Below are 25,462 nucleotides of genomic sequence, written 5' to 3'. Positions count from 1 at the left end.
TTATTCTCCAGGGTCAGTACCGATAAGGCTACTTTCACACTAGCGTTTTGGTTTCCATTTGTGAGATCCGTTTCAGGGCTCTCACAAGCGGTCCAAAATGGATCAGTTTTGCCCTAATACATTCTGAATGGATAAGGACCCGCTCAGAATGCATCGGTTTGCCTCCGTTCCACCTCTATTCCGCTCTGGAGGCGGACACCAAAACTTTGCTTGCAGCATTTTGGTGTCCGCCTGACGATGCAGAGGCAAACAGATCGGCCCTGACACACAAATGTAAGTCAATGGGGACGGATCCGTTTTCACTGACACAATGCAAAACGGATCCGCCCCACCATTGACTTTCAATGGTGTTCTAGACTGATCCGTTTTGGCAACGTTAAAGATAATACAAACAGATCAGTTCTGAACGGATGCATGCGGTTGTATTATCGGTACGGATCCATGACGGATCCACACCAAACGAGAGTGTGAAAGTAGTCTAAGCAATATCATGTATGCATACAGCGTCTGCACCATTTATGTAAATTATATCTGCATATAAACTGGTTCAAAATGTGAATATACCAGCAAAATGCACAAACAGCTCCTCACTCTTGATCAGGATATCTGCTACTGGTAGACATAGCTGTCCTGTCCATACCTGTGGCTAGACCTTAACCTACAAGCCTGCACAATTCTCACATATCACAAGCGTCGTCCTGGATGTATGGTTTGTGATACAAAAAAATATAAAAATAATTTTTAAAGGAAAAAAAACTTGAATGAAGAATTTTCACTGGTGGTCTCCAGGTCAGAGGTCACATAGGTCAAGTCCCATCAACTCCGCTTATACAATGGCATACTGTGCGTATAAAAGCTGCCTTATCTTATAAAAGTCCTCGCAGATGCAGCCCTCTAAACCGATACGCCCCGTCTCCGTCTGCAAGCAAAGAGAGAAACACCTCAGGGTCAATCAAACCAGTTGTGTGTTGCCAAGGCTTTATCTGAGCCCTCCAATGTATGTAGTTAAAGGGGTGGTGCTGTATGTAGTTAAAGGGGTTGTGCAGGACTTCCTACAGGGGGAGCAGTGGTGCAGAGGTAGTGGAGCATACCACGACTCAGCCCCTTGATCAGTTACACCCTGACCCAACTGCTTTTTATTATAGGGGTTTTTCCAGGATTTTTTTTAACCGCTGTATGAGTACTTACTCCAAATATTTTTACCCCACTTGCCTCAGTCCATGAACCTGAAACATTGACCGTGTGGTGACATGATGTCGGAAGGATGTCATGGTGCAGGCCACACTGACTGATGTATTGGAAATACATGGCTGCTTTCTTTCAAAAATAGCACCACACATGTCCATAGGTCGTGCGTGGCATTACAGCGCAATCCAATTCGATTCAATGGAGCTGGGCTGCAATACCAGACACAACCCATGGTCAGGTGTGGTGCTGGCTTTGGAATGAAGCAGCCATGTTTTTGTAATCCTGAACAACCCCTTTAAATATCCCTACATTTAGAACCCCACCTTTCCTGATGTATTTTTAACACTTTTGGCATACACATTTAGGCCTCCTGCACACGAATGTCTGCTTCCCGCTGCCGTATTGCGGACCCCATTGGCGGATCCGCAATACACGGGCACCGTTCCGTGTGCATTCCGCATCACGGATGCGGACCCATTCACTTCAATGGGTCTGCAAATCCGGAGATGCGGAATAGTCTGGAACGGAAGCACGTAACGAAACCCTAGGGAAGCACTACAGAGTGCTTCCGTGGGGTACCGTCCCGTACTTTCGTTTCGGAAAAAGATAGAACATGTCCCTATCTTTTTGCGGAACGGCCGGATCGCGGACCCATTAAAGTGAATGGGTCCGCGATTCGCTGCGGATGCCCCACGGACAGTGTTCAAGCATTGCAGGCAGCAATTTGCGGGCTGCAGCACGACCACGGGGTGCACACGTTTGTGTGCAGGAGGCCTTAGGAACATAAACCAAATAACATTTTCTCACACACGTTTACTACTTACCCTGCGAACCGCAACCACATTGTTGCAGACGAGGACGCCTCCAACAAACTCTGCCTGGATCCCCTCGCGCAAAAGGACTTGCTTAAAATCGGACAGCCTGGGCTCGTTCATAAACACGGACTGATGTCCAGGAATCTGGGAAAGCAAATAACACATTAGACGTGGTCCCAAGCCCTCACTGATGTCAGCTGCATGGGGACCGCCCAATGTCTTTAAACGTACGGCTGGCCAAAACTCTGCTGAGATGTCTGCAAAAGAGGAGAGCTGGTTGTCAAAGACAGCAGAACTCCCCAAACAGCAAGCAGAGACAGCTTATGATTGCCCCTGCTTCCCTGTATACACGGTGCTCAATGAGCTCCATGTACACAGATCAGGAAACGATAACGCTGCTTAGGGTACGTTCACACGGGGTGGTTACATTGCGCTTTTTCCTGGGTGGAGAATCTGAAGTATTATAGTAGCAGCAAAGTCGATAAGAAATTACCAAAACACATTTACTTGCTGAGGGAAAAAAAATCCACACTAAATCTGCAGGGAAATTAAAGGGGTTGTCAAATCTCGCTGTTTCTATGGTCGAGATGGGAATAAGCTACAGAAACAGCATAGCCTGATGTGATACTCTGTTTGTGTAGCTTCCATGCACTGCTATGGGTAAGAGCGCCGGCCACTCGGCTGTTTCCATAACTCTGGCCACCGCAGCTGACATTTAGTCCCATCTTGGGCCATGGAATGGGGAGATAGTACAAGCCCTTTAATCCATGGTGCAGATTTTTTATCTATTCATGCTGCCGATTTTCACAGCAAATTTCCCCCTTTGGAAGGTAAGGTGCGAAGTCTGCATGTAACTTGTATCATGAACACTGGAAAACCACTGTTACAACTAGACACCAGATTAATGCTTGATGTCTCTAAATATTGTAGCTGTCCCCACTGGAGAGTCGAGGACCTGAGCAACGATACCACCAAAGACCACCTTTATGTTTAAAGGGGTTAATCTGGAAAAGATCATCACTATCACATCGGCGGGGGTCCGAATCCAGTAACCCCTACTGACCAGCAGATTCAGGGGGCCACTGCGCTCACCGCAGCACTGGCGAGTGCTATAGGCTCCTGGCAGCTCACCAAGAACAGCCTTGTACATTGTATCGTGTTGTGCTTGGTATTGCAGCTCAGCCCCATTGACTTGAATGGGTCTGAACTGCAACTTGGCCATGTGGCCGATGTACAGTGATCACACTGACCTAGGAAGAGGCCGCAGCCTTCTGAAGATAGGTCATCAATATCTTTTCCCGGATATCCCTTTTAAGGAAAAATTAAAAAATTGCAACTTTTACGCATACTTTTTGTTCTGTTCCTCACCAGGACATCTGCTTGTTTACCTCCTGAAATCCCTGAAGACCTAATACTTCTCACAGCTGAGCGTCTGCTATAACTGTACCCAGTTTAGACAATCCCTGTGTGCTACACTGTTTAGACACTAGACCAGGGATGGCCAACCTGCGGCCCTCCAGCTGTTGTAAAAAGTGGATTTTTTGTACTCACCGTAAAATCCTTTTCTCGTAGTAGGCATTGGGGGACACAGCACCATGGGTATATGCCCAGCTGCCACTAGGAGGCTGACACTAGAAACCAAAAAAGTGTTGGCTCCTCCCAGGTGGGCTATACCCCTCTGCTAGAGCCAGAACAACTCAGTCAGTACCAAAAGCAGTAGGAACGCCACACCTGAACCAAAAAGAACGGAGTGCCAACAAGTCTTGAACTGGGGAACCCGACAACCACAAGCAAACGCCGGAACCACGAACAAGAACAAATGCTCCAAAGAAGGGAGGGATCTGTGTCCCCCAATGCCTACTACGAGAAAAGGATTTTACGGTGAGTACAAAAAATCCACTTTTCTCGTGCGTGGCATTGGGGGACACAGCACCATGGGACGTCCCAAAGCAGTCCCTGAGGGAGGGAAGAAGATCGCCAGACGGCAACCTAAAGAACCGCTGCCTGCAGAACCTTACGCCCCAGGCTGGCATCAGCAGAAGCCAGGGAATGAATGTGGTAGAATTTAGCAAAAGTGTGAACTGACGCCCAGGTGGCGGCCCGGCAAAGCTGGGCAGCCGAAGCCTGATGACGCACCGCCCAGGAAGCTCCGACTGCCCTAGTCGAATGAGCGGTCAACCTGGAAGGTGGAGCGCGACCCTTCGCGGCGTAGGCCTCCTTGACAGCCGACCGAACCCAGCGAGAGATGGTGGCCTTGGAGGCAGGCAGACCTTTACGAGGACCCGCCGGAACCAGGAAGAGAGAATCCGAACGACGGAAGGGTTCCGTGAGGCGAAGGTACCAGCGGAGAGCCCGAACAACGTCCAGGCAATGGAGAGACTTCTCCCGAGGGTGAGAAGGATTAGGGCAGAAGGAAGGAAGGATAATCTCCTCATTGATGTGAAACGGGGTGACAACCTTAGGGAGAAAAGAAGGAACGGGACGCAAAACGACCTTGTCCCGATGGAACACCAGAAAAGGCGACCGGCAGGAAAGCGCCGCCAGTTCGGAAACCCGACGGATAGAGGTGATAGCCACAAGGAAGGCAACCTTAAATGACACAACCGACAGAGAGATGTCTGCCAAGGGCTCAAAAGGAGAGGACTGAAGAGCATCAAGAACAAGATTCAGGTCCCACGGCTCCACCGGAGGACGAAAAGGAGGGGCTCGGCGGGCGACACCCTGCAGAAAAGTCTTAACCTGAGCCCGCGAGGCCACGGAACGTTGAAAAAGGACCGAAAGGGCAGAGATCTGCCCCCTGAGAGAAGCCAAGCGAAGCCCCTTATCAAAACCGGCCTGAAGAAAGGCCAGAATATTAGGGACCGAAAAAAGGAGAGGACGAGAGCGTGCGGACTCGCACCAAGCAAAATACGCCCTCCAGGTCCGATAGTAAATACGGGCCGACTGGGGCTTCCGAGCGCGAAGCATCGTCTGAACGACAGAATCCGAGAGACCACGGGCCTTCAGGATCGCGGTCTCAACAGCCACGCCGTCAAACGAAGCTGCGGTAAACTCGGGTGGAACAGAGGGCCCTGCGAAAGGAGATCGCGACGCAGGGGAAGACGCCATGGAACGTCGGCGAGCAGGAACACGAGATCTGCGTACCACGCCCTGCGGGGCCAATCTGGGGCCACCAGAATCGCCGGCACCCGGGCCGCCTTGAGACGCTTGAGCACTCGAGGCAGAAGAGGGATGGGCGGAAAGAGATACAGAAGATTGAACTGGGACCAGGGCAGAACCAGGGCATCGACCGCAAGAGCCTGCGGATCCCGGGACCGCGCAACATAGCGCGGAAGTCTGTAATTCAGGCGAGACGCAAAGAGATCCACGTCCGGAACTCCCCACCGGAGACACAGTTGATGAAACACTTCCGGGTGGAGAGACCATTCGCCCGGGTCGACGAGCTGCCGACTGAGAAAGTCTGCCGCCCAATTGTCGACCCCGGGAATGTGGACGGCGGAGAGAACGGGAACGTGTTCCTCCGCCCATCGCAGGATCTGAGAAGCCTCTCGCAGGGCCATCGCGCTCCTGGTGCCCCCCTGATGATTCAGATAAGCCACGGCGGTGGAGTTGTCTGTTTGAATCCGGATCGGGAGACCGCGCAGACGGGAAGTCCAGTGCGACAGTGCTAAGAAAATCGCCCTGAGTTCGAGAACGTTGATCTGCAGGGAAGATTCCTGAACAGACCAGAGACCCTGAACAGTGAGGGACTCGAACACCGCTCCCCATCCCGAGAGGCTGGCATCGGTCGTGATCACGCGCCAACTGGGGGGAAGGAAGGACCGGCCCAGGGACACCGTCCGGGGAAGCAACCACCAGGAGAGATCCAGACCAATCTGAGGGGGGAGACGAACTAGGCGCTCGAGACCCTCCGGGGACTTGTCCCACCTGGACAGGATGAACATCTGCAGGTCCCGAGAGTGGAATTGGGAATAAGGAATGGCTTCGAATGAGGCCACCATCCTCCCCAGGACGCGCATACACGTCCTGATGGTCAGAGAGGACGGCCTGCGGAGAAGATGTACCCCCGCCTGAAGAGAAGACACCTTCTCCGGGGGAAGGAACACCCGCCCGAGGCGAGTATCGAACAGCATTCCCAGAAAGAGCATCTTCTGGCGTGGGACAAGGGAGGACTTGGAGTGGTTGACAAGCCACCCGAACTGAGCAAGAGCCGAGAGGGTGATGCTCAGGCTGGACAGATTGTCCTCGGGAGACGGGGCCCGAATCAGAAGGTCGTCCAGGTAAGGCACCAGGGCGACCCCCCTGGCACGAAGAAGAGCCACCAGGGGAGCTAACACCTTGGTGAAAACCCTTGGTGCGGAGGCCAGACCGAAGGGAAGGGCTACAAATTGAAAATGAAGCGAACCCACCGCGAAGCGAAGGAACCTTTGATGGGAGAGGGCGATGGGAACGTGGAGATAGGCATCCTGAATGTCGACCGACGACAGGAACTCGCCCAACTCCAGGGAGGCGATCACGGACCGGAGGGACTCCATGCGGAAATGACGGACTCGGACAAACCGATTGAGCGCCTTCAGATCCAGGATAGGACGGAGTGAGCCGTCCTTTTTGGGGACGGTGAACAGGTTCGAGTAGAAGCCTCGAAAACGTTCTGACTCTGGAACCGGAACGATGACCCCCAGAGCGCGCAGGGAATGAATGGCCTGAAAAAAACTGTCTGCCCGGGCGGGAGACATGGGGGGGGACGTCAAGAAGAACCGACTGGGTGGGAGGCCGGAGAATTCGATTTTGTACCCCGAAGAGACCACCTCGAGAACCCAAGCGTCTTCTACGTTTGCCCGCCAAACATCCCGAAAGACGAGCAGACGCCCTCCCACCATGACGGGGATCGAGTCATGCTGAAGGAGGCTTAGTGGGCTGGGGACGAGCGGGCTTGGGTTTGGCGTGCCAAGAGGGCCTGGACTTGAAGGAAGGCCTGGAAGGCTTCTTGTCAGATCGGGCAGGAGGGGCCCGAAAGGACCGAAAGGACTGCGTCCGGGAGGACGATCCGGGGAAACGACGGCGGCGAGGCTGATTCTGAGGAAGAAGAGAACTCTTACCTCCAGTGGCCTCGGAGATGAGCTCCTCTAAGCGTTTCCCAAAGAGCTTTCCACCAAGAAAGGGAAGAGAGATAAGAGCCTTCTTAGAGGCGGCGTCCGCCGCCCAGGAACGAAGCCAGATGGTGCGGCGGATAGCCACAGAGTTGGCGGCCGCGCGCCCAGAGCGGCGAGCCGATTCCATAGAGGCGTCACAAAGAAACTTGGAGGCCTGATAGATCTGGGAGGCAAGCACTGCCAAGTCCCCCTGCTCAGAGTCAGCAGGTAAAGCACGGAGAAGCTGCTTCGCCCAAACGGCGCATGCCTTGGCAACCCAAGAGGCGGCAAACGCAGGACGGATGGCGGCGCCCGCTGCGATGAAAACGGACTTGGCCAAGGAGTCGACCCGTTTATCAGCGGGATCCGACAAGGAAGCCGCATCAGCCAGGGGAAGCGTAGTAGCTTTCGCCAGACGAGCGACCTGAGGATCCACCAGGGGGGGCACCGTCCAGAGATTGACCGAATCCTCAGAGAAAGGATAAGGAACATCAGAAGCCTTGGTGAGATGAAGGCGCCGATCAGGGTGACGCCATTCCCTGGCAAGGAGAGCGTCCAGATCCTCGTGATTGGGAAAAACCACAGTGGACCGTTTAGAGCGCCGGAAGGACACCGCCTCCAAGGAGGAGGACGAGGGGACATCCTGCACGTGGAGTGCGTCCCGCACGGCTCTGATGAGATCCTGCACGGCTGCCGACATCGCCGAACACCGCTCAGATTCAGAATCTGAAGCGGAGGAGTCCCCAGGAGCGGCGGAAGCGGCTGAAGAAGAAATCTCACCGGACACAGACCTAGTCGGGGAGTGATCCGGGGAAACTGAGGAGGAGTGAGACCCAGCCGAGGCCGTACGCGGTCGTTTGCGGGACCGAGAGCCGGAGCGAGGCTGGGAACCGTCGCCAGGCGTATCACCAGCGGTAGAGGCCCTGCCAGAGGCGGCCGCAATCTGGGCGGGGAGACTGTCCAGAGACTGCGCCAGGGATTGGGAGAGGCTAGCAAGGCTACCTATGGCCTGGGACAGGGTAGCAGCCCATTCCGGGAGAACCGACAAGGTAGAGGCCGCAGGAGCGGACTGGGCGGGCCCGGGGGTGAGGCACTGCACACAGAGGGACGTAGGCTGGCCGCATGGGAACTTCCTGCTACACACAGAGCAGGCGTAATGAGTGGAAATGGCGGCAGGGGGAGTGGGGGCCTGACCAGAGGAAGACATGATGGCCTCTAGGTGGTGGAACCTGAAAAAAGAAGAAGGAGTCAGCCGGAGGCTGCCTACCACGACCAATGGTGCTGTGTCCCTGAAGAAACCGAAGCTGGAGGATCCGGAGCGCACAGTGAGGACGCACGCGGCCGCACAGCTCAGCAGAAGGAGAGAGAGAGAGAGAGAGCGCTCCGGCAGAAGAAACGCCCCCCTAGCAGCCCGCGCTGGCGCAGGATTGGGCGAAAGAAGAGAGGCCTCTGGAGAAACGCCCACAAGGGGAGGGGCAGAGAGGAAGCCCGGGAAGCCCAGGAGGCGGAGACGCCGCCCGCCCACGTGACCGCGGCCTAGGCCAGGCAAAAGCCGCGGCCTCGAGTATGCCAGGGAGCCGCCGGATGAGAAAAAACGCCGCCGCCGGCAGGCCCCCGCCCGCCAGCGCAGGAGGCGGAAGCGCAAACGGCCAGCGCCGAAGGCAGAAGAGGGGACACAGGCACCGAGGTAGGCAGGGAAAGCGAGGACCGAAACCGGCCGTCTTAAAGGGGCCGCACCATTAAAACAGGCTCCAGAATGTGCGACCCCCCTGATGAGGAGAGCGGGACCCCAGAAGGAGAGGAGCCCCCCCCCCCCCCAAAGGCCCAGCTTACTAAGTGAGGTGGGAGGTGGTGGGGAGGAGATTGGGGATGAAGCACATACTCACCCTCCGATTAGTTCAGGCGCAGCATGACCACCCCCTCGGCGGACTCAACACGGAAACCGTGGGTCCGCCGGAATCCACTGCGGAAGCAGGTCACGTTGGGGACTGGGTGGCTGCAAGGTACCGAGTACGCGCCCGCAGGGGGGCAACTAAGGTGGAACACGATGGAGCCGCCCCTGCTACCTGTAAAGAAAAAAATTAAAAGAAATAAAAATAAAAATAGAAGATAAAAAATTGGCAGAAAAAGGACCTGCTAGCAGGTCATGTCTGCCTCCTACGGACACTAGAACTAGACTGAGTTGTTCTGGCTCTAGCAGAGGGGTATAGCCCACCTGGGAGGAGCCAACACTTTTTTGGTTTCTAGTGTCAGCCTCCTAGTGGCAGCTGGGCATATACCCATGGTGCTGTGTCCCCCAATGCCACGCACGAGAAACTAAAACTCCCACCACACCCTAATGTAGGGTGATAGCTGTAGGCAGTATAGGCATGCTGGGAGTTGTAGTTTTGCAACAGCTGGAGAGCCTCAGGTTGGTCATGCCTGCATTAGACTAATACCATGCGATAGTGCAGGTAAAAATTGATCCACAGAAAGGAGAGAACTATATGCTGCTGGTGTGTATAGCTCACAGCAAATTCTTCACTACGCAGAAGCTATGATGCATGAGGAACTGTGTACCTCAGTACTCGGCAGTGGTTCCAGAGTAGGGATGACCTCGCTTTCTTCTGAAAACTCCTTCTCATCATCGTCAAAGAGGCTCTTAATAGCTTTCTGCTGAGCAATGGTGCTAGTGTCAATAGCTGGAGTATCCACTTGCATTTCAGAGTCTTCAGCTTCTTCTTTTAACTCTCCCTCTTCCAGGATGACTCCTGTGTCCACCTTTGACACCCGCATATCAAGGACGCCATCGATCCAGGCGAGTTCGGTGTCTTTAGCTTTGCAGAACTTCAGGGAGCTGACAAGGGAGTCTTTTAATCTCACCTGTACGGATACAGAATTTAGTCTACATTTAGAGGTATACAGACGTGCAAAATACATATATAATGAATCATTTTCTGGGGCAATAAACTCCATACAGATTAATAAACCGGACGCGTCACCTGGTAAATGTGAGTTTCGCTTGTTGCATCCACCGTCTCGTGAAGTTTCGGAGTGTAAACTTTAATATCTTTACCACCAAAAGCTCGGCAGGCCTCGGCAAGGTCCTGGCTCGCTTTAGGTGGCCCGTGGATGATTATTAGCTGACGAGGCTTCATCTGGTTGATGATCTTCTTGATGGAGTCACCGTCGGACCGGCCTTCATAATCAATGTATGTGACTCTAGCTCTGAAAGCAAAGACAGAGATAATTAAAAAGTGATAATCTGGAGGGGAGGATTACAGGAGTCCACAACATCTTAGCTGAAAAATGCACTCACAGCTGACAAAGCCTTAAAGGGGTTGTCCAGCCTTTTTTTTAAATAACGGTCTATCCTCAGAATAGGCCATCAACCCCTTAAAAGAAACTGTCCAGTTTTTAGAGGGGTTGTCCGGGTTCAGAGCTGAACCCGGACATATCCCCATTTTCACCCAGCCAGCCCCCCTGACTTGAGCATCGGAGCAGGTCATGCTCCGATGCTCTCCTTTGCCCTGCACTAAATCGCGCAGGGCAAAGGCATTTTCTACAGTTCCGGTGACGTATTGGGGCTCTCCATAGTGCTGTCAGACGGAGGCTTCCGCCCAGCAGCGAGCCCGGTGACGTCACCGGCACTGATGGGCAAGCTTTAGCAGTGCCCTAGCCTGTAAAACAGCTAGGGCAGCGCTAAAGCCCGCCCATCAAAACCGGTGACGTCACCGAACACACTGCTGGGCGGAGGCCTCCGCCCGGCAGTGTGTTATTGTAAATAAAAGAGCCCTTGCCCTGCACGATCCAGCGCAGGGCAAGGGAGAGCATTAGAACCTGAAATGCTCCGATGCTAACATCAGGGGGGCTGCCTGGGAGAAAATATGGGTATGTCCGGGTTCAGCACTGAACCTGGACAACATTTTTAACTTTTTTAAATTTCAATACCAAACATACTGAACTGCTCCCTTACGCTCCATCCCAGCTCCTATCACTGATCTTCTGGTCCCTGTCTATACAAATTAGGGTGTATGGAGTCATGTGCACTACTGAAACTAATGACGGGCCTCAGCAGTGACGCATCCCCAGCATGTCACTGCTGGCCAGGTGCCACATCACCGCTGATGCCAGTAATTGGCTGCTGTGGCGCACATGACCCATCCATCTGCAAATTTACAGATGGGGACCAGAAGACCAGTGAAGCTGTGGAGCAGGCAAGTATGTTTTTTTTACCCCAGACTGGGGTTGAAATTTAAAAAAAAATTAAAAAGCTGGGCAACCCCTTTAAAAGAGTATGTTCATCAATGCAACCCATTTTTATTGTAATCATGAATTTTTTTTATAAATTAGGCAACTTTGTGAGAATAGTCTTAAATACATATATCCTGCCGGTTGATTATACAGCTCTTATGCAAAACTACAAGCAGCAAGGTAAAATGAATGGCTACAATCCAGAGTGATTACATACGCATGCTATGTATTCTAAAAAAGCCTCTAAGGCTGCATTTTTGCCCAGATATTACACTTTGCACAGCCAGGTCAGTGTGAGAGCGGCACAGGCCTACAATAACACTGCAATTCACTCACTTTATCTCCATTGCCTCTGTTGTGGAAATACACTTCGTTGGAACATCTGATAAATCTTGGTCCATAGGTTCCTCCCCATTTGTAAGCCCAGATTCCAGCTTGTTCTTTTCTTCCTCGGTTGCTTGGAGTTCAGGAACTAAGAAGTCCTCAGGCCTTCAATTTAATATACAAAAAGCAAAATTAGTTTAGCGCCTCGAAACAATATGAAAAAAGTACAGGTGCACGTTACTTGGCCGACATTGTACGTAGCAGCAAAATGCTTGATTAAAAGATGGAAATCATGAATGTGAAGTATCATAAATCTGTGCATATCACAAAAGGAAGAGCAGCAACCACTTACTTTATAATCTCACCATATTCGTCCCATTTTATTCGTTCTTCGGGGGCAGGGAACATGGGGTGAGACTTTTTTGCCTGCTTGAAAAAGCTGCCTTTCCTGTTGCCCTCATTCTTCATCATCAGGTCGTGTTTGGCCTTGTGGGCCATAGGCTGGTCAATATCTTCCTCAACGTCGCTATCGTCACTGGAATCTATGTCAACTCTAAATAGAGGAAGAGAAAAGAGATGGTTAGAGAGATGGCAAAGATGAAGCCTGCACAAACCCCAAAATCAATACCCTACTCTTTGGACTGTTCCAGTTTTTTTGCAGCCTCTTTCTTCATCCTTTCCTTTTCCAGATATTCCTCAAGCTCCCTTCCTTCTAGCTTCACTCTTTTCCTAAGCTGAAAGCAAAATGGACACGCTCAGTTATTTTTTTGCTTATCAAGTTAGTACAGCAGACAGTGGCAACAGTAAAACCCCATAGGAAAAAATAATAATCCTAGCACCCCCTGCTTGTGTATGGCATTACACCCTAATAGGGATAGAAGGGTCGGCATACTTCTGCTCCTCTACCGCTGGTAGGAGAAGCCAGATGTGACCCTACTTGACTCTGATTGTGGAGATGGAGATCCCTGTGCAGAATACCGCACAGGGATAACTGCATTGTTTTTTCCTGTAGCATTACTGCTAGGATCAAGGAGGTTCTCCCATTGCTTTTAACCTTTTCATTGCAAATATTGAAAGCCACAGGTAAAACCTGAAGTAACAACTGACATGCTGTGGCTTGAAAACCTGCTGAGTCAGTTTAAGCTGTGGCTTCTTTGCGCATGATAATTCTAAAATTTCATCCACTTTGCTTGACTGTAAATGCTGTGGATTTTCTGCACAAAATTGTGGTGCGGAAAATCTGCAGAATTTACATCCCGTGTGAATCCACCTATCTGCTAGATAGGCGATAGCTGCTAGACAGATGGGGGCTTCCATCGACCACAAGGACCCTCACTGATCCCAAAATGGAGGTGGGGGAAGAAGAGGTCCATTGTCCTTGGTTTGAATGCAGATTAGACTAAGCATGCGCTTTACCGTTTCATTTTAAATCTGCATTACTGACAAGCCCCATTCTTAGCTAAGCTCTTTAGAGCAAGGCTGCCCTACAAACCAAGAGATATGTCCCCTTCAAGTCAAAGTTTAACATTACCTCTATATCTATGATTCTTTCTGTAGGGTTGTCAATCAGGTACCGAGTGAGAGTCCCAGGGGTGGTCCTGTATGTGAGGATGATAGAGTTTTTGGGGTCTTGGCACCACTGGATAAACAACTCTCTGGAAAATCCACACTCCAGGTCAGGCTGGCTAGCCAGTACAACCTTAGGGCTGGGGACGCGAGCGAGATCAGCAAAGCCGTGGCACAGGGTCAAGTGACGGAACTGGAAGGGGTTGTTTCTTTTGTCTTCAAAACATCTCATGAGCTTGTCGCTCATCCACTCCACCTATAATAAAAACTGCCATTACCGCAAGAAAGTAAAAAATAACAGTAGGGAAAACTTGCGCAGTAAGGATACTTATATGGAAAATCTGGTAACACGCAAAGCATGCGGCTATATAAAGGAACACTATTAGCAAAATTGATAAACTGTGTTATGTGAAGGGCATGCAGTGAAGGGGCGGAGCATGACACAGGGGTTCATGGAACGTCAGAGAGAATCCCTTTGTTATTCACCACTGCAATAGGCATAAGCAAATAAAGCTGGCCATATACACAGGCAAGAAAATGTGTAGGGCCTATGTAATTGCAAAACCAACGTTCAACACATTGGACGGTGGACTACTTCTGCCTGGTTTTAACAGGCCCTGGTAAACGTCCAGTTTCTTTAACCGGTCATCGATTTTGATCTACATGCTATGCCATGTCTGCCCAGTTTGAGGTTTTGACTCACCTGAGACTTTGAGAACTCCACTACATTGTAGCTGACATTATTGAGAAGGGCTAAAGAATACACTCCGAGGCCGGCATCCTTGGTTCTCCAAATCTGGTCGAGAAGCTGCGCAAGCTCCAAGACTCGCCCGGCAGTGTCGACTGCGATTAACACATTCCCGTCTCCCCGCAAGGTCTCCAGTACATTCGCTGTAGGGGAAAATAATTGCACTATGTAGCATCAGTTTTACAATGAACCAAAACATTTCCACCTTACAAATTAAAAAATAAACCGCTCTGTACTGTGTGACTTAGCATCCACAATGAGGGGGAGATTACTAAAGCATTTCAGTGTCAAGATAACGGTCATGATTAAAAGACTTGCCTTTTCTACAGCTCTTTTGCTAAAATCTAGTATTGAACAGCACCAGCACATTAGTCCTCATATTCATGAGCTCCCGACTCTAACGGCCTATCTGCAACTGACTGCAGTAGGACGGCGAGGGGCACAAAAAGCCAGGACAGCATAAAACTGGTGACAGATACCCTTTAAAGGGCATCTGTCAGCAGATCTGTACCTATGACACTGGCTGACCTGTTACATGTGCACTTGGCAGCTGACGGCATCGGTGTTGGTCCCATGTTCATATGTGCCCGCATTGCTGAGAAACATGATGTTTAAATATATGCAAATGAGCCTCTAGGAGCAACGGGGGCGTTACCATTACACCTAGAGGCTCTGCTCTCTCTACAACTGCTGCTCCCTCTCCACTTTGATTGACAGGGCCAGGCGTGATAACTTTTTCACAAATCTGATAACAGATGCCCTTTAACAGCTGGTTGCTGGAGGTTACAGAAGCTGGTATGGGGACCTACGACATTACCACTGCATTTTTTTCCTGAACCCAGCCTATTATCACTATATGTGTCTTCAGTTTTATTTGTGTACCAGGTTGCACAAAGCTATAGATGTCTATCAGCGACTCCCAAAACACAAATTGCAGACCAAAACTAGATTTGTAGTGAATATGTGTGGGACCAAAAGGATTTCCTGAGCAGTAGTGAAGGGGCTTATACGCACTGAGTAGTTGTTCATCTCGTTGTTTTCTCCTGGGTTGAACATAAGTGGCGTTAAAGCTGTCAGTGATGAGCAAGGACGGACGACTGATCATCTCCAAAGAGCAACCGTTCAAGTGTCTGAGAAAGAAAAAAAGACACAAAAAAATGTTTTAGAATCCACGATGGCTGCAACAAGAGAGGTCCCCATTATGCAACACCCCTCATCAGTCACAGACGTACATCTCTCTCTTGTGGTTAAAGTCCACAGCATAGACAATCTCTTCCTCTCCATCCTTGACTATTTTCCATATGGTTCCTCCGATCATGTGGCCAGCCGGTAACGGAGTGATGGATAAACCATGACCTTTACCTGCAAAAGAAGGTATGGATCGGTCATCAATAGGTGCTGGCTGCACAACCCCTTGAAGGACGGATCAAGGCCACCAGAATGGGAACAACATGTACTGAGTGGTGCTCCATTTTGGTTCATAGAGTTGAGGTCCCAAACTGGGGATTCCCTATAGGACTTCCTTGTGAACTAATAGGACATATAGACAGGCAATGTCATCTTGAAGCAACCCCTTTAATATCTGACTGGTAGAGGTCTAGGCTTAAAGGGGTTGACCCATCTGGGACACTGACGGCATATCGCTAGGATGCCATCAATGTCAGATGGGTTTGGGTCCCACCTCTAGAGAACAAGGCCCTCGAAGTGAAGGAGAGCACACTGCGCTTTCTATTCATCGCTATAGGAGTTCCAGAAATAGCGAGTGTACTCAGCTATTTTCGGAACTCCCATAGCGGTGAACTGAGGGTGGGCCGCTCATGTGTGGCTGCTCTCAGTTGACTTTGAGGATCCCATTTTGGAGCTAAGAGCAGGTCCACAAGTAAGATTCAAACCAATCTGGCGATATGCCATCAATGTCCCAGATAGGCCAACCCCTTTAAGACATTCCATTAATAAGCGCCGTCTCTACCACAGGAGGATGCGATTGCCAGTGGCACTTGCTCCATTTGTGGGGGGCACAGCGAGAAGGAAGGCACCTGAACAGCAGTGACAAGCCAACCGAATCCAGGGCTGGTGCTTACCGTCTTGTCTCCTTTTCATCTCAGCCACACTGGGTACTGAGGCGAACCTACTGTCCAGACTGGCACAAGTCCAGTCTGGGGTCTTATTAATTAAAGGGGTTGTCTTATCATGGACAATGGGGGCATATGTCTTATAGGTGCGGGTCCCAGCTATATCGAGAACGGAGCCCCGAAAGTGAAGGAGGGTGCACTGCGCATGTGCAGCAGCCCTCCATTCCTTTTCTCATTGCGCCAGCAAAAATAACCGAGCGCTGGATCGGCTATTTCCGTCGGTCTCATACAAATGAATGGGAGCAGGGGCAGCACATGCGCGGTATGCTTCCATTCACTTCTAGGGGGAGCTGGCTTGGTGGTAGCCGGACCAGAGTCCTCCAGCCACCACCTTGCCAGGCTCTGTTCTCGATATAGGTGTGGGTCCCAACAGTGGGACCCGCACCTATAAGACAATGGGGGCATAACCTTGCGATATGCCCCCATTGTCCATGATCAGACAACCCCTTTAAGAAGGTCTAGTCCGGGTTCTCAATGTGTTGCTATAGAAGGTGAGAATATGTTTAAGACATGAGGGGTCAAAACTGCCTCATCATTATGCTATGCTGTTGTCAGGAGAAGTCGTCTAGATGATTGGGGACGGGGGGGGAGAAAAAAAAAAGGACAGAAAATATCTACAGAGAAAAGCAGTGTTTTACCTTTCAAATGTACGATCTGGGAAAATTTTAGTTGCTGTATTTTATCAAATGCAGAGTCCACATCATCCAACGTGTAGAAGTTGAAATCCTCTGTGTTGTGCCGAGACTGAAACATCAAATTACAGTTTTTATCTTGCATGTCCGGCCTGAAGAAGTCATAAAGGGGACGAGGAAAACATAGAAATCTCACAAACCTGGTACAGGTCATACATGAACATCTGGCCCATCTTATACACAGGAATGGTGGCATAGATTGCACAGTTTAACCCCAGTTTACCAACTGCATAGGGGAGCGCTCCTAGGTGAAGGGGATCCGGATGAGATAGGAGGACGGCGTCTATTTGATGGACATATCTAGAAATATTAAGGAGGGCCGTCATCGAAACATCAATACTTAAAGGGTAGGTCCAGTCTTAATAAATGAAGCATGAACAATAATGAAGTTTTGTGAACTCCTAACAGCAACTGTGTTTCAAATATTTTCTAGTGAGTGCAGCTCTGGAGTATAATATAGGATGTAACTCAGGACCAGTACAGGATAAGTAATGTATGTACACAGTGACTGCACCAGCAGAATAGTGAGTGCAGCTCTGGAGTATAATATAGGATGTAACTCAGGATCAGTGCAGGATAAGTAATGTATGTACACAGTGACTGCACCAGCAGAATAGTGAGTGCAGCTCTGGAGTATAATACAGGATGTAACTCAGGATCAGTACAGGATAAGTAATGTATGTACACAGTGACTGGACCAGCAGAATAGTGAGTGCAGCTCTGGAGTATAATACAGGATGTAACTCAGGATCAGTACAGGATAAGTAATGTAATGTATGTACACAGTGACTGCACCAGCAGAATAGTGAGTGCAGCTCTGGAGTATAATACAGAGATGGACAGACTGGGTGTGTGGATTGGATCTACAGATTGTGACATTAGAACCTCCCTCATCATCCCCCTCACACATCTGCTGTACTGAGACACCTACTTTTTAATGGCTTCTATATTGTCCATGGAAAAGTTCTCATCCCATCCACAATCAAGGAGGAAGCGAAACTCGTCGACCTGCAGCAGGTAGCAGAGGGCGGACTCCTCCTGTGCTCCGGAGAGCGTCGTCAGTTTAATAATGGACGTCATCCTTCCAGATCCTGAAAACCCAACAACAACTGTCACAGCGCCGGCCACGTCAATGCAGAAGGAGAAATAAAAGATTATGGTGTCATTCATGGATATAACGCCTCGTGCCTCATTCCCACTCCATCTAATATCTGCTTGCTGTCAGTGAACAGGATGAGTTTTAACTAGAGGTTGAAAACCTGTACAGAAATATCCGTTTTTTCTCCATTGCGTGTACTACTAGCTCACGTCTACATGCTTAAATCCGCGTGAACATGTCCTAATGCTTTCTCACAGCTGAGGGTCTGTCACATTGCATCCAGTCTAGACAATCCTCTGTGAGCTACCGGGTATGAAATGTATCAGACTGGAGTCCAGGCTCACAGAGGATTGTCCAGACTGCATGCCACTGTAACAAACCCTCAGCTGTGAGAAGTCTTAGGTCTGTGCATGCTTTCAGGACCCCTAATATAGAATAATCCCATCCCCTGACAGCAAGCAGGTATTACATGATGAGGAATTGGAACACAAAGTATATTAGACCGGAACCCCCTGCCTGGCAATGCCCTCTGAACTTCTACAAGCCTCCTGCCTCGTTTCCATAGTGACAGAGGTCTACCAGCCCTCATAACCGTGAGATTGTGGGGGGCTACCTAACAAACCGCCTCTTACCAGTCACACAGAGACTCTTTCTCCCGGTACCGCAGCCTCACCGCCTGCGGACCGGCACCCTAACTCCCGCCGGCTACCTACGTCCTTACTGCGCAATGCGCATGACCGGAACTAGCCACGGAGAGTCCATGTCAGAAGGTAGGGGACGTGTGAAAAGTACATTACACTGAAAGAGGCCCTACCGGCACACCCGTCCTGGCCGTGTCCTTCTTCACCGGATTACAGTTTCACCTGTTCCCATACTGGGGGGTGTGAGCGCTGGTAGCCCACTGCCAAAGTACCCCCCTCCTCCGTCCTAACAGTGGTCTCGTCCGGTGTCCTCTCTTAGTCTAGAGCTCTGGCCTCACACGGTGACAGGTGAGAACGGGCCTGCGTTACCGCAGCGGATAACGGGAGCCAAGGTTACAGGTGTAAGGAGCAGGGTTTCTAGAGATAGGGGGTAAGTGGGTGGCCTTGGTGTTGGGGAGAGAAAAGGGGGGCTTGTACATGGCAGAGGGTAGAGGAGGGGGTCAGGGGTCACCAATAGATGAGACGTTTCTGGGGTTCCCATGGGCTGGGGGTGAAGATGAGGGAGTAGTTTTGGGGGTCCCTGGGATAGATGTATTATTGGGGGCTAAGGAGTCTGTACTGGGGGTGGGGGGTCCTGGGACTGATGTGACATTGGGAAAAGGGGGGGCTAAGAAGTAGGCACTGGGGGGTCCTGGGACTGATGTGACATTGGGAAAAGGGGGGGCTAAGAAGTAGGCACTGGGGGGTCCCTGGGACTGATGTGATAGTGGGGGGCTAAGAAGTAGGCACTGGGGGGTCCCTGGGACTGATGTGATAGTGGGGGGCTAAGAAGCAGGCACTGGGGGGGGTCCCTGGGACTGATGTGATAGTGGGGGGCTAAGAAGCAGGCACTGGGGGGTCCCTGGGACTGATGTGATAGTGGGGGGCTAAGAAGCAGGCACTGGGGGGTCCCTGGGACTGATGTGATAGTGGGGGGCTAAGAAGCAGGCACTGGGGGTCCCTGGGACTGACGTGATAGTGGGGGGCTAAGAAGCAGGCACTGGGGGGTCCCTGGGACTGATGTGATAGTGGGGGGCTAAGAAGCAGGCACTGGGGGGTCCCTGGGACTGACGTGATAGTGGGGGGCTAAGAAGTAGGCACTGGGGGGTCCCTGGGACTGACGTGATGTTGGGGGCTAAGAAGTTGCTACCAGGAGTGGGGGTCCCTGGGACTGATGTGGCATTGGAGTCAGTAATTACATGTGACATTGAGGGGGCCAGGGAATTGGCTCTGGAGGTGGGGATCCCTGGAATGAATGTGGCATTGGGGGTCTGAGTTGTCACTGGGGGTCCCTGGGATTAGTTTAGCATTGGGGGCTATGAAGTTGCTACTAGGGGTGGTGGTCCCTGAGGCTGATGTGGCATTGGGGGACTGAGAAATTGGCTCTAGAGGTGGGGTCCCTGGGATTAATGTGGCATTCGGGGCTATCTAGTTGCCACTATCGGGGGACTGAAAAATTGGCTCTGGAGGTGGGGTCCCTTGGATTAATATGGCATTGGAGGGCTTAGTTGTCACTTGGGGTCCCTGGGATTAATTTAGCATTGGGGGCTTTGAAGTTGCTACTAGGGGTGGTGGTTCCTGAGGTTGATGTGGCATTGGGGGACTGAGAAATTGGCTCTGGAGGTGGGATCCCTGGGATTAATGTGGCATTGGGGGCTACGGAGTTGGCACTGAGGGTGGGGGCCCCTGGCATTGTGGCAGAGCTTGAGAACCTAAATAGTAAGAATAAAGGGGAGGCGGTGGGAGACCCCAGTGCAGGAGGTGAAAAGGAGGTACTGGGGTTCCTGTGACAAGGAGAGTCTGAGCATCCATAAAATTAGGGATGAGGAACGTGGAACATTTTCTGGGGTCCCCATGTGGGGGGAGGGGGAGATTCTAGGGTCTACCAGTGCCGGGGGGTCCATGGTTTTCCCATATTATGGCGCCCCCCCATGATTAAGTGTGGGGGGTGTATAGTCTCCACTGATGAGTAACATCCATTTTCTTTCGTAGCCACCATGGTGAATATTGTCGCGTACATCCGGGAGGCGTGGACCTACGCACTGCTGCCCGCAGGAGCCGCCCTCGGATACTATCTGGATAAATGGAATGATTCCAAGCTGATGCTTTACAAGAATAAGAGCAAACTCTTCCAGAGGTGAGCGGATCCCGGTGTCCTCCGGAAGTCGACACCCTTATATTCATTGGGTCGTCATGTTACTGATCCGTTTTTTTGCTTGCTGTTTGCTTTCCTGTCCCTATGAAGGAACAGAAGAGCAGACTGCCCAATGGAGAGGTGAATTAAGCCTCCGACGCAGCTACAGAAAAGCAAAGGATTTTTTAACGTGTTTTTATCGCTATATTCGTAGTAACCCAAAAGAATAAAGTTATCATGTCGTTTGTACTGCAGGTGAATGCTGAAAAACTAAACCCAAAAAAGCAATCGCACAATTGCTGGGGGGGGGTTTTCTACCTCCGCTGATCAAATTTTGATGGCCTGTCCTGAGGATAGGTCATCAATATCAGATCAGTGGGGGTCCGACACCCGGCCCCCGGCAATTAGCTGCACGAAGAGAAGGCGCGCACCATCTCCTGTCTCTCTTCCTGCTTGCCATAGACACAGCTGCAGGAAGAGAGACAGGAGATGGCGCGTGTGCCTTTTCTTCATACAGCTGATTGGCGGCGGTACCGGGTGTCGGACCCCCGCCGATCTGATATTGATGACCAATCCCAAGGATAGGTCATCAATATTAAAGGCCCGGAGAACCCCTTTAATGGCACAACGTGAAACTAAAATATTTTTTAAATGATTTCCTCCTCTCCATAATGGTCGTATTGATTTGAGCTGTATAGGTTATTGCCGCCAGGGGCGGGGCTAAAAGTGGTGTGGCGTGTATTCTTTTTTAAATTTTAAAATTTTTTATTTTGTCTTACAGTACCATTTAAGACATTTACAATCTTTTTTTTTTTTTTTTTAAACTAATTTCACTTGTAACTGGTGCCAACATATTAGTGCCAGTTAGGCTACTTTTACACTTGCGTTGTTAATTCCGGTATTGAGATCCGGCAGAGGATCTCAATACCGGAATTAAACAGATCAGTTTTGATTTTGCACATCAGGATTAGGTTGCGTGAAATCAAAACGGAAAAAAACTGATCCGTTATTTTAGGCTCCGTCACTAGGGATGAGCGAATCGACTTCGGATGAAAGATCTGAAGTCGATTCACATAAAACTTCGTTAAAATACTGTACAGAGCGGGATCTCCATACAGTATTAGAATGTATTGGCTCAGATGAGTCGAAGTTATTACTTCACGAAAATTAATTTCTACTGTAAAAAAAATAAATAAAATTTTATCAAGTTCGGTAAAAGTTTTTATTTTTTTTACCTAATTCATTCTATAACCAGCATTTCTGCAACTTTCTGACGGACTCTATGTTTAGATCATTTCCTCTCCGTTCTCATAATCTCTGCATACAATAAATTAATGGGAACACTCACTGCGAACATCCATAGGATGAAAGCCTGATACTTCTCACAGCTGAGGGTTTGTTACTATTGTATCCAGTCCCTGTGAGGTATTCCAAACTGATACATTGTAACAAACAATCAGGACAGGAGAGAGATTTATGCTGCTGAGGTCATTCTCTAAATAGAATCCAAGAAGAATTTATTCTTTATTTTAGTTTTTATTTTTTATCTTGATTTCAAATTTATAATGTTTTTTTATTTTTTTTCTTTCTGAAGGGAACTGAAACCCAATGAAGAGGCCTGGAAGTAAAGCAAGGAGGGGGCTGAGACTAACCATTTTAGTTTTTCCATATTTTTTGGAAGTCGAGAGCTTCAAGTGCGGAACACGTTGATGTGTAATAAATACTATTTGGATTAAATTATATTTACAGCGTACAGCCATCTGTTTTTGTTTTTTTTTTTGCAGAAAATTGGAATGAATGGAAATCTTATGGGAGGAGATGTCTCAAAAACCAATGGCAACCAATCGGATTCCTCCTTTCATTTTTCAGACTTCCTTTGGAAAATATAGGGATCAATCTGATTGGTTGCTATGGGCAACTAAATCAGTTTTCCTTTGCAACAACTTTGATAAACCTCCCCCATATTTGTTTGCTCTAAATCGGTGGAGATAGGTGGGTTCAGCACGGGTGTGTATTTCATAATGATAGAAGCTTCCTGCTTACAGAAGGAAGAGCAGCTCTGGAGCACAGACTGCTGCACTGTCTGAGGAATACTGTGTACAGGAGGGGGCAGCACTTGAATTTGGGGTAATATTCATCAGTGCACTTTAACAAAGGGGCTGTCCGGGTTCAGAACTAAACCCGGATATATCCCCATCTTCACCCCTCCGGCCCCCCTGATACAAGCATCGAAGCATTTCATGCACCGATACTGTTCTTTTCCCTGCGTTGAATTGCGCAGGCCAAAGGCATTTTTGGGAGATCCGGTGACGTACGGGGCAGAAGCGTCCGCTTAGCAGTGTGCCAGTTATAACAAAACAGCACGATACAGCGCATGAAATTCTCTGATGCTCACGTCAGGGGGGCCGGAGGGCTTGAAGATGGAAGTATGTCCGGGTTCAGCTCTGACTCGGACAACTTTAAATAATAGGACACTTAGGCTCCATTCACACGTCCGTAATAATGGGTCCGCATCCGTTCCGCAAATTGCGGAACGGGTGCGGACCCATTCATTCTCTGGGGCAGGAATGGATGCGGACAGCATCCGCATTTCCGCAGCGTGCCGCCGATCTTCCGGTCCGCAGCTCCGGAAAAAAATAGAACATGTCCTATTCTTGTCCGCAATTGCAGACAAGAATAGGCATTTCTATGGGGGTGCCGGCCGGGTGTATTGTGGATCCGCAATCCACTACGGATGTGTGAATGGACCCTTACAGGGGTGTCCCTTGGAATAGGTGATAAGTGTCTGACTGCTGGGATCCTCACCTATGATGAGAATTAGAGTCCCAAGTCCCCTGTGGGAGTGGTGGTCAGGTATGCGCATTACCGATCCATTCACTCTAAATGGGGCTTATAGCAATGAACAAGTACAGCGTTATACCGCTATCTCAGTCCAGTTGACAATGAACGGTGTTGATCACTACGTCATTCACACAAGCAACTCTGGACCCAGTTCTTTTGCGCAGCGGGGGTCCCAGGGGTCACATCGCCAGTGATCAGACACTTGTTACCTATCCTGTGGACTGGTCATACTTTATGGTGAGGTAACGCCTTTTCATTTGGTGCAAATTAAATCAAATTGATCAGTTTTGAACACCAGATCGTGAAGTGCGGTAACTCCCAGAGAAACCAGAACCATCTCACAAGGGCCATTTATTGGAAGGGGCTATGTTCTTACCGCTCCTTCCTTGTAAATAACACAGCTATGGCTCTTGACAGTTGAAGAGTTAAACTGAGCGCGTGTGACCACATCAGTGAGACAAGAAATAGGTCACTGTACAGATAGATTTTATTGAATAACTCATTGGCTATAAAAAAAATGTATAATTACATGCAATACAAAAGAATTCAAAGCCAGGTGCTGGTTTGAAAAATGTAGAATATTTTGTGACAACCCCTTTAAGGCATAGGGAGCCCCTTCCTATAGGTGGCACTGGTGAGGTGGTTCTTCTTGGCAAGAAATCTTTATAGCCGGTCTCCTTAAAGGGATTTTTACCAGAATTTTTGTATTGATGGCTATCAATATCTGATTGGGGGGGCTGTACATTACACGATGGACCGAGCTGTGTAGTTTCGGCAGCTACGCGTCAGGGTTACATCATAGCAGCCGATCAGTGGGGCGCTGGGTGTCATGCCCCACACTTTTTATAATGGGTAGCCTACATGTGCACCAGTATTTTGTGACACAACATGAAACAAGTCAGTAATATGACACAACCATCATGGGCTCAGACCCCTTTAACACCCAACTGCAACGCTATGGACTCCCATGGTTCAACTGACCCGCAGCTAATATGACAATAAGGGTTTGGCGTCACGTGGCAAGAAAGTCGCGTGACGTTTCATGTCAATGGTGTCGCAAAAAGGCCAGACATGTCGGATTTTGTGTCATAGTTTCCAAGTTGCGCGTGACTTTTCCTCAATTGACTTTAAAGGGGCTATCCAACACCTATAATGCCCCCCCCCCCCCTAAAATGCCCGGGCACCTCATATAGGTTATACTTACATCCAGCACCAGCGTCACTCCTGATCCCTGTACAATCGTCACTGCATCTCCCTGTCGCGTGGATCAGGAGTGATGCAGGTGCCGGGAAGCTGCGTAAGTATAACCTGTATGAGGGGCCCAGGCCTTTTTTTTTGGGGGGGGGGCGGCGGCATTATAGGTGTTGAATAACCCCTTTAATGGAAGTCGCACACAACATGCGTCTCGGCTGTGTCATCACAGTTCTAAAAATACGTGTAGCCCAACCCCAAAACCTTATGGCAAGGGTCTGCATCCCGCGGCACTCCAGCTGTAAAAAATATAAAATAAATACAACTCCCAGCATGCTCCATTCACTTTTATGGGGGTTCTATGGAGGGCCAGTCAAAAAGGCATGCTGCTACTTAGTAGTTTGACATCATGATAATATGAATTTGCGAAGCATCAGCACCACTTGGAAGTTAAAGGGAAACTCCAAAATAAAATTGGCACTCCACAAATCTGCGGTGATTGAGCAAAACCTTGTGGATTTTCATCTCCGCTGGTCAAGGTTTGTGGTGCTAAATAAATGGTTGCAAAATTTGTAGCTTATATTGTGAAAGAAAAATACATAGTTGGGGCAGATTTTTTATATATTTTTTATAATAAACTTGTATTCGGATCAGAGACAAGTTCACATCTGATGACAGAAGAGAAGA

General features: G+C 49.7%; 2 protein-coding genes across 4 annotated transcripts; one reads left to right on the top strand and one right to left on the bottom strand.

The window, feature by feature from the left end:
* Positions 1-361: 361 nt before the first annotated feature.
* CPSF2 (cleavage and polyadenylation specific factor 2) lies at positions 362-18,655 on the bottom strand. The gene is made up of 15 exons (XM_044271608.1): positions 18,562-18,655; positions 17,762-17,921; positions 16,971-17,130; positions 16,777-16,882; positions 15,239-15,368; positions 15,021-15,136; positions 13,962-14,149; positions 13,224-13,514; positions 12,326-12,426; positions 12,045-12,245; positions 11,705-11,857; positions 10,117-10,342; positions 9,695-9,997; positions 2,013-2,147; positions 362-919 (listed from the first exon to the last, which is right to left on the bottom strand). The coding sequence occupies exons 2-15, from the start codon at positions 17,908-17,910 to the stop codon at positions 827-829; spliced, it is 2,352 nt and encodes a 783-aa protein (XP_044127543.1). The 5' UTR covers positions 17,911-17,921; positions 18,562-18,655; the 3' UTR covers positions 362-826.
* A 51-nt stretch (positions 18,656-18,706) lies between these two features.
* NDUFB1 (NADH:ubiquinone oxidoreductase subunit B1) lies at positions 18,707-22,493 on the top strand. Of its 3 annotated transcripts, none has more exons than XM_044271605.1 (3): positions 18,707-18,918; positions 20,602-20,746; positions 22,338-22,493. In XM_044271605.1, the coding sequence occupies exons 2-3, from the start codon at positions 20,607-20,609 to the stop codon at positions 22,369-22,371; spliced, it is 174 nt and encodes a 57-aa protein (XP_044127540.1). In that variant the 5' UTR covers positions 18,707-18,918; positions 20,602-20,606; the 3' UTR covers positions 22,372-22,493. The 3 variants fall into 3 exon arrangements, with proteins under 3 accessions (XP_044127540.1, XP_044127541.1, XP_044127542.1); XM_044271606.1 differs by having other exon boundaries at positions 18,707-18,971; XM_044271607.1 differs by having other exon boundaries at positions 18,707-19,000.
* The last annotated feature ends 2,969 nt before the right edge of the window (positions 22,494-25,462 follow it).

Source organism: Bufo gargarizans, chromosome 11 (genome assembly GCF_014858855.1).
Source record: "Bufo gargarizans isolate SCDJY-AF-19 chromosome 11, ASM1485885v1, whole genome shotgun sequence".
Classification (NCBI taxonomy): Eukaryota; Metazoa; Chordata; class Amphibia; order Anura; family Bufonidae; genus Bufo; species Bufo gargarizans.
Note: the sequence above shows the minus strand (reverse complement) of the source record. Positions and strands in the feature narration are given on the sequence as shown.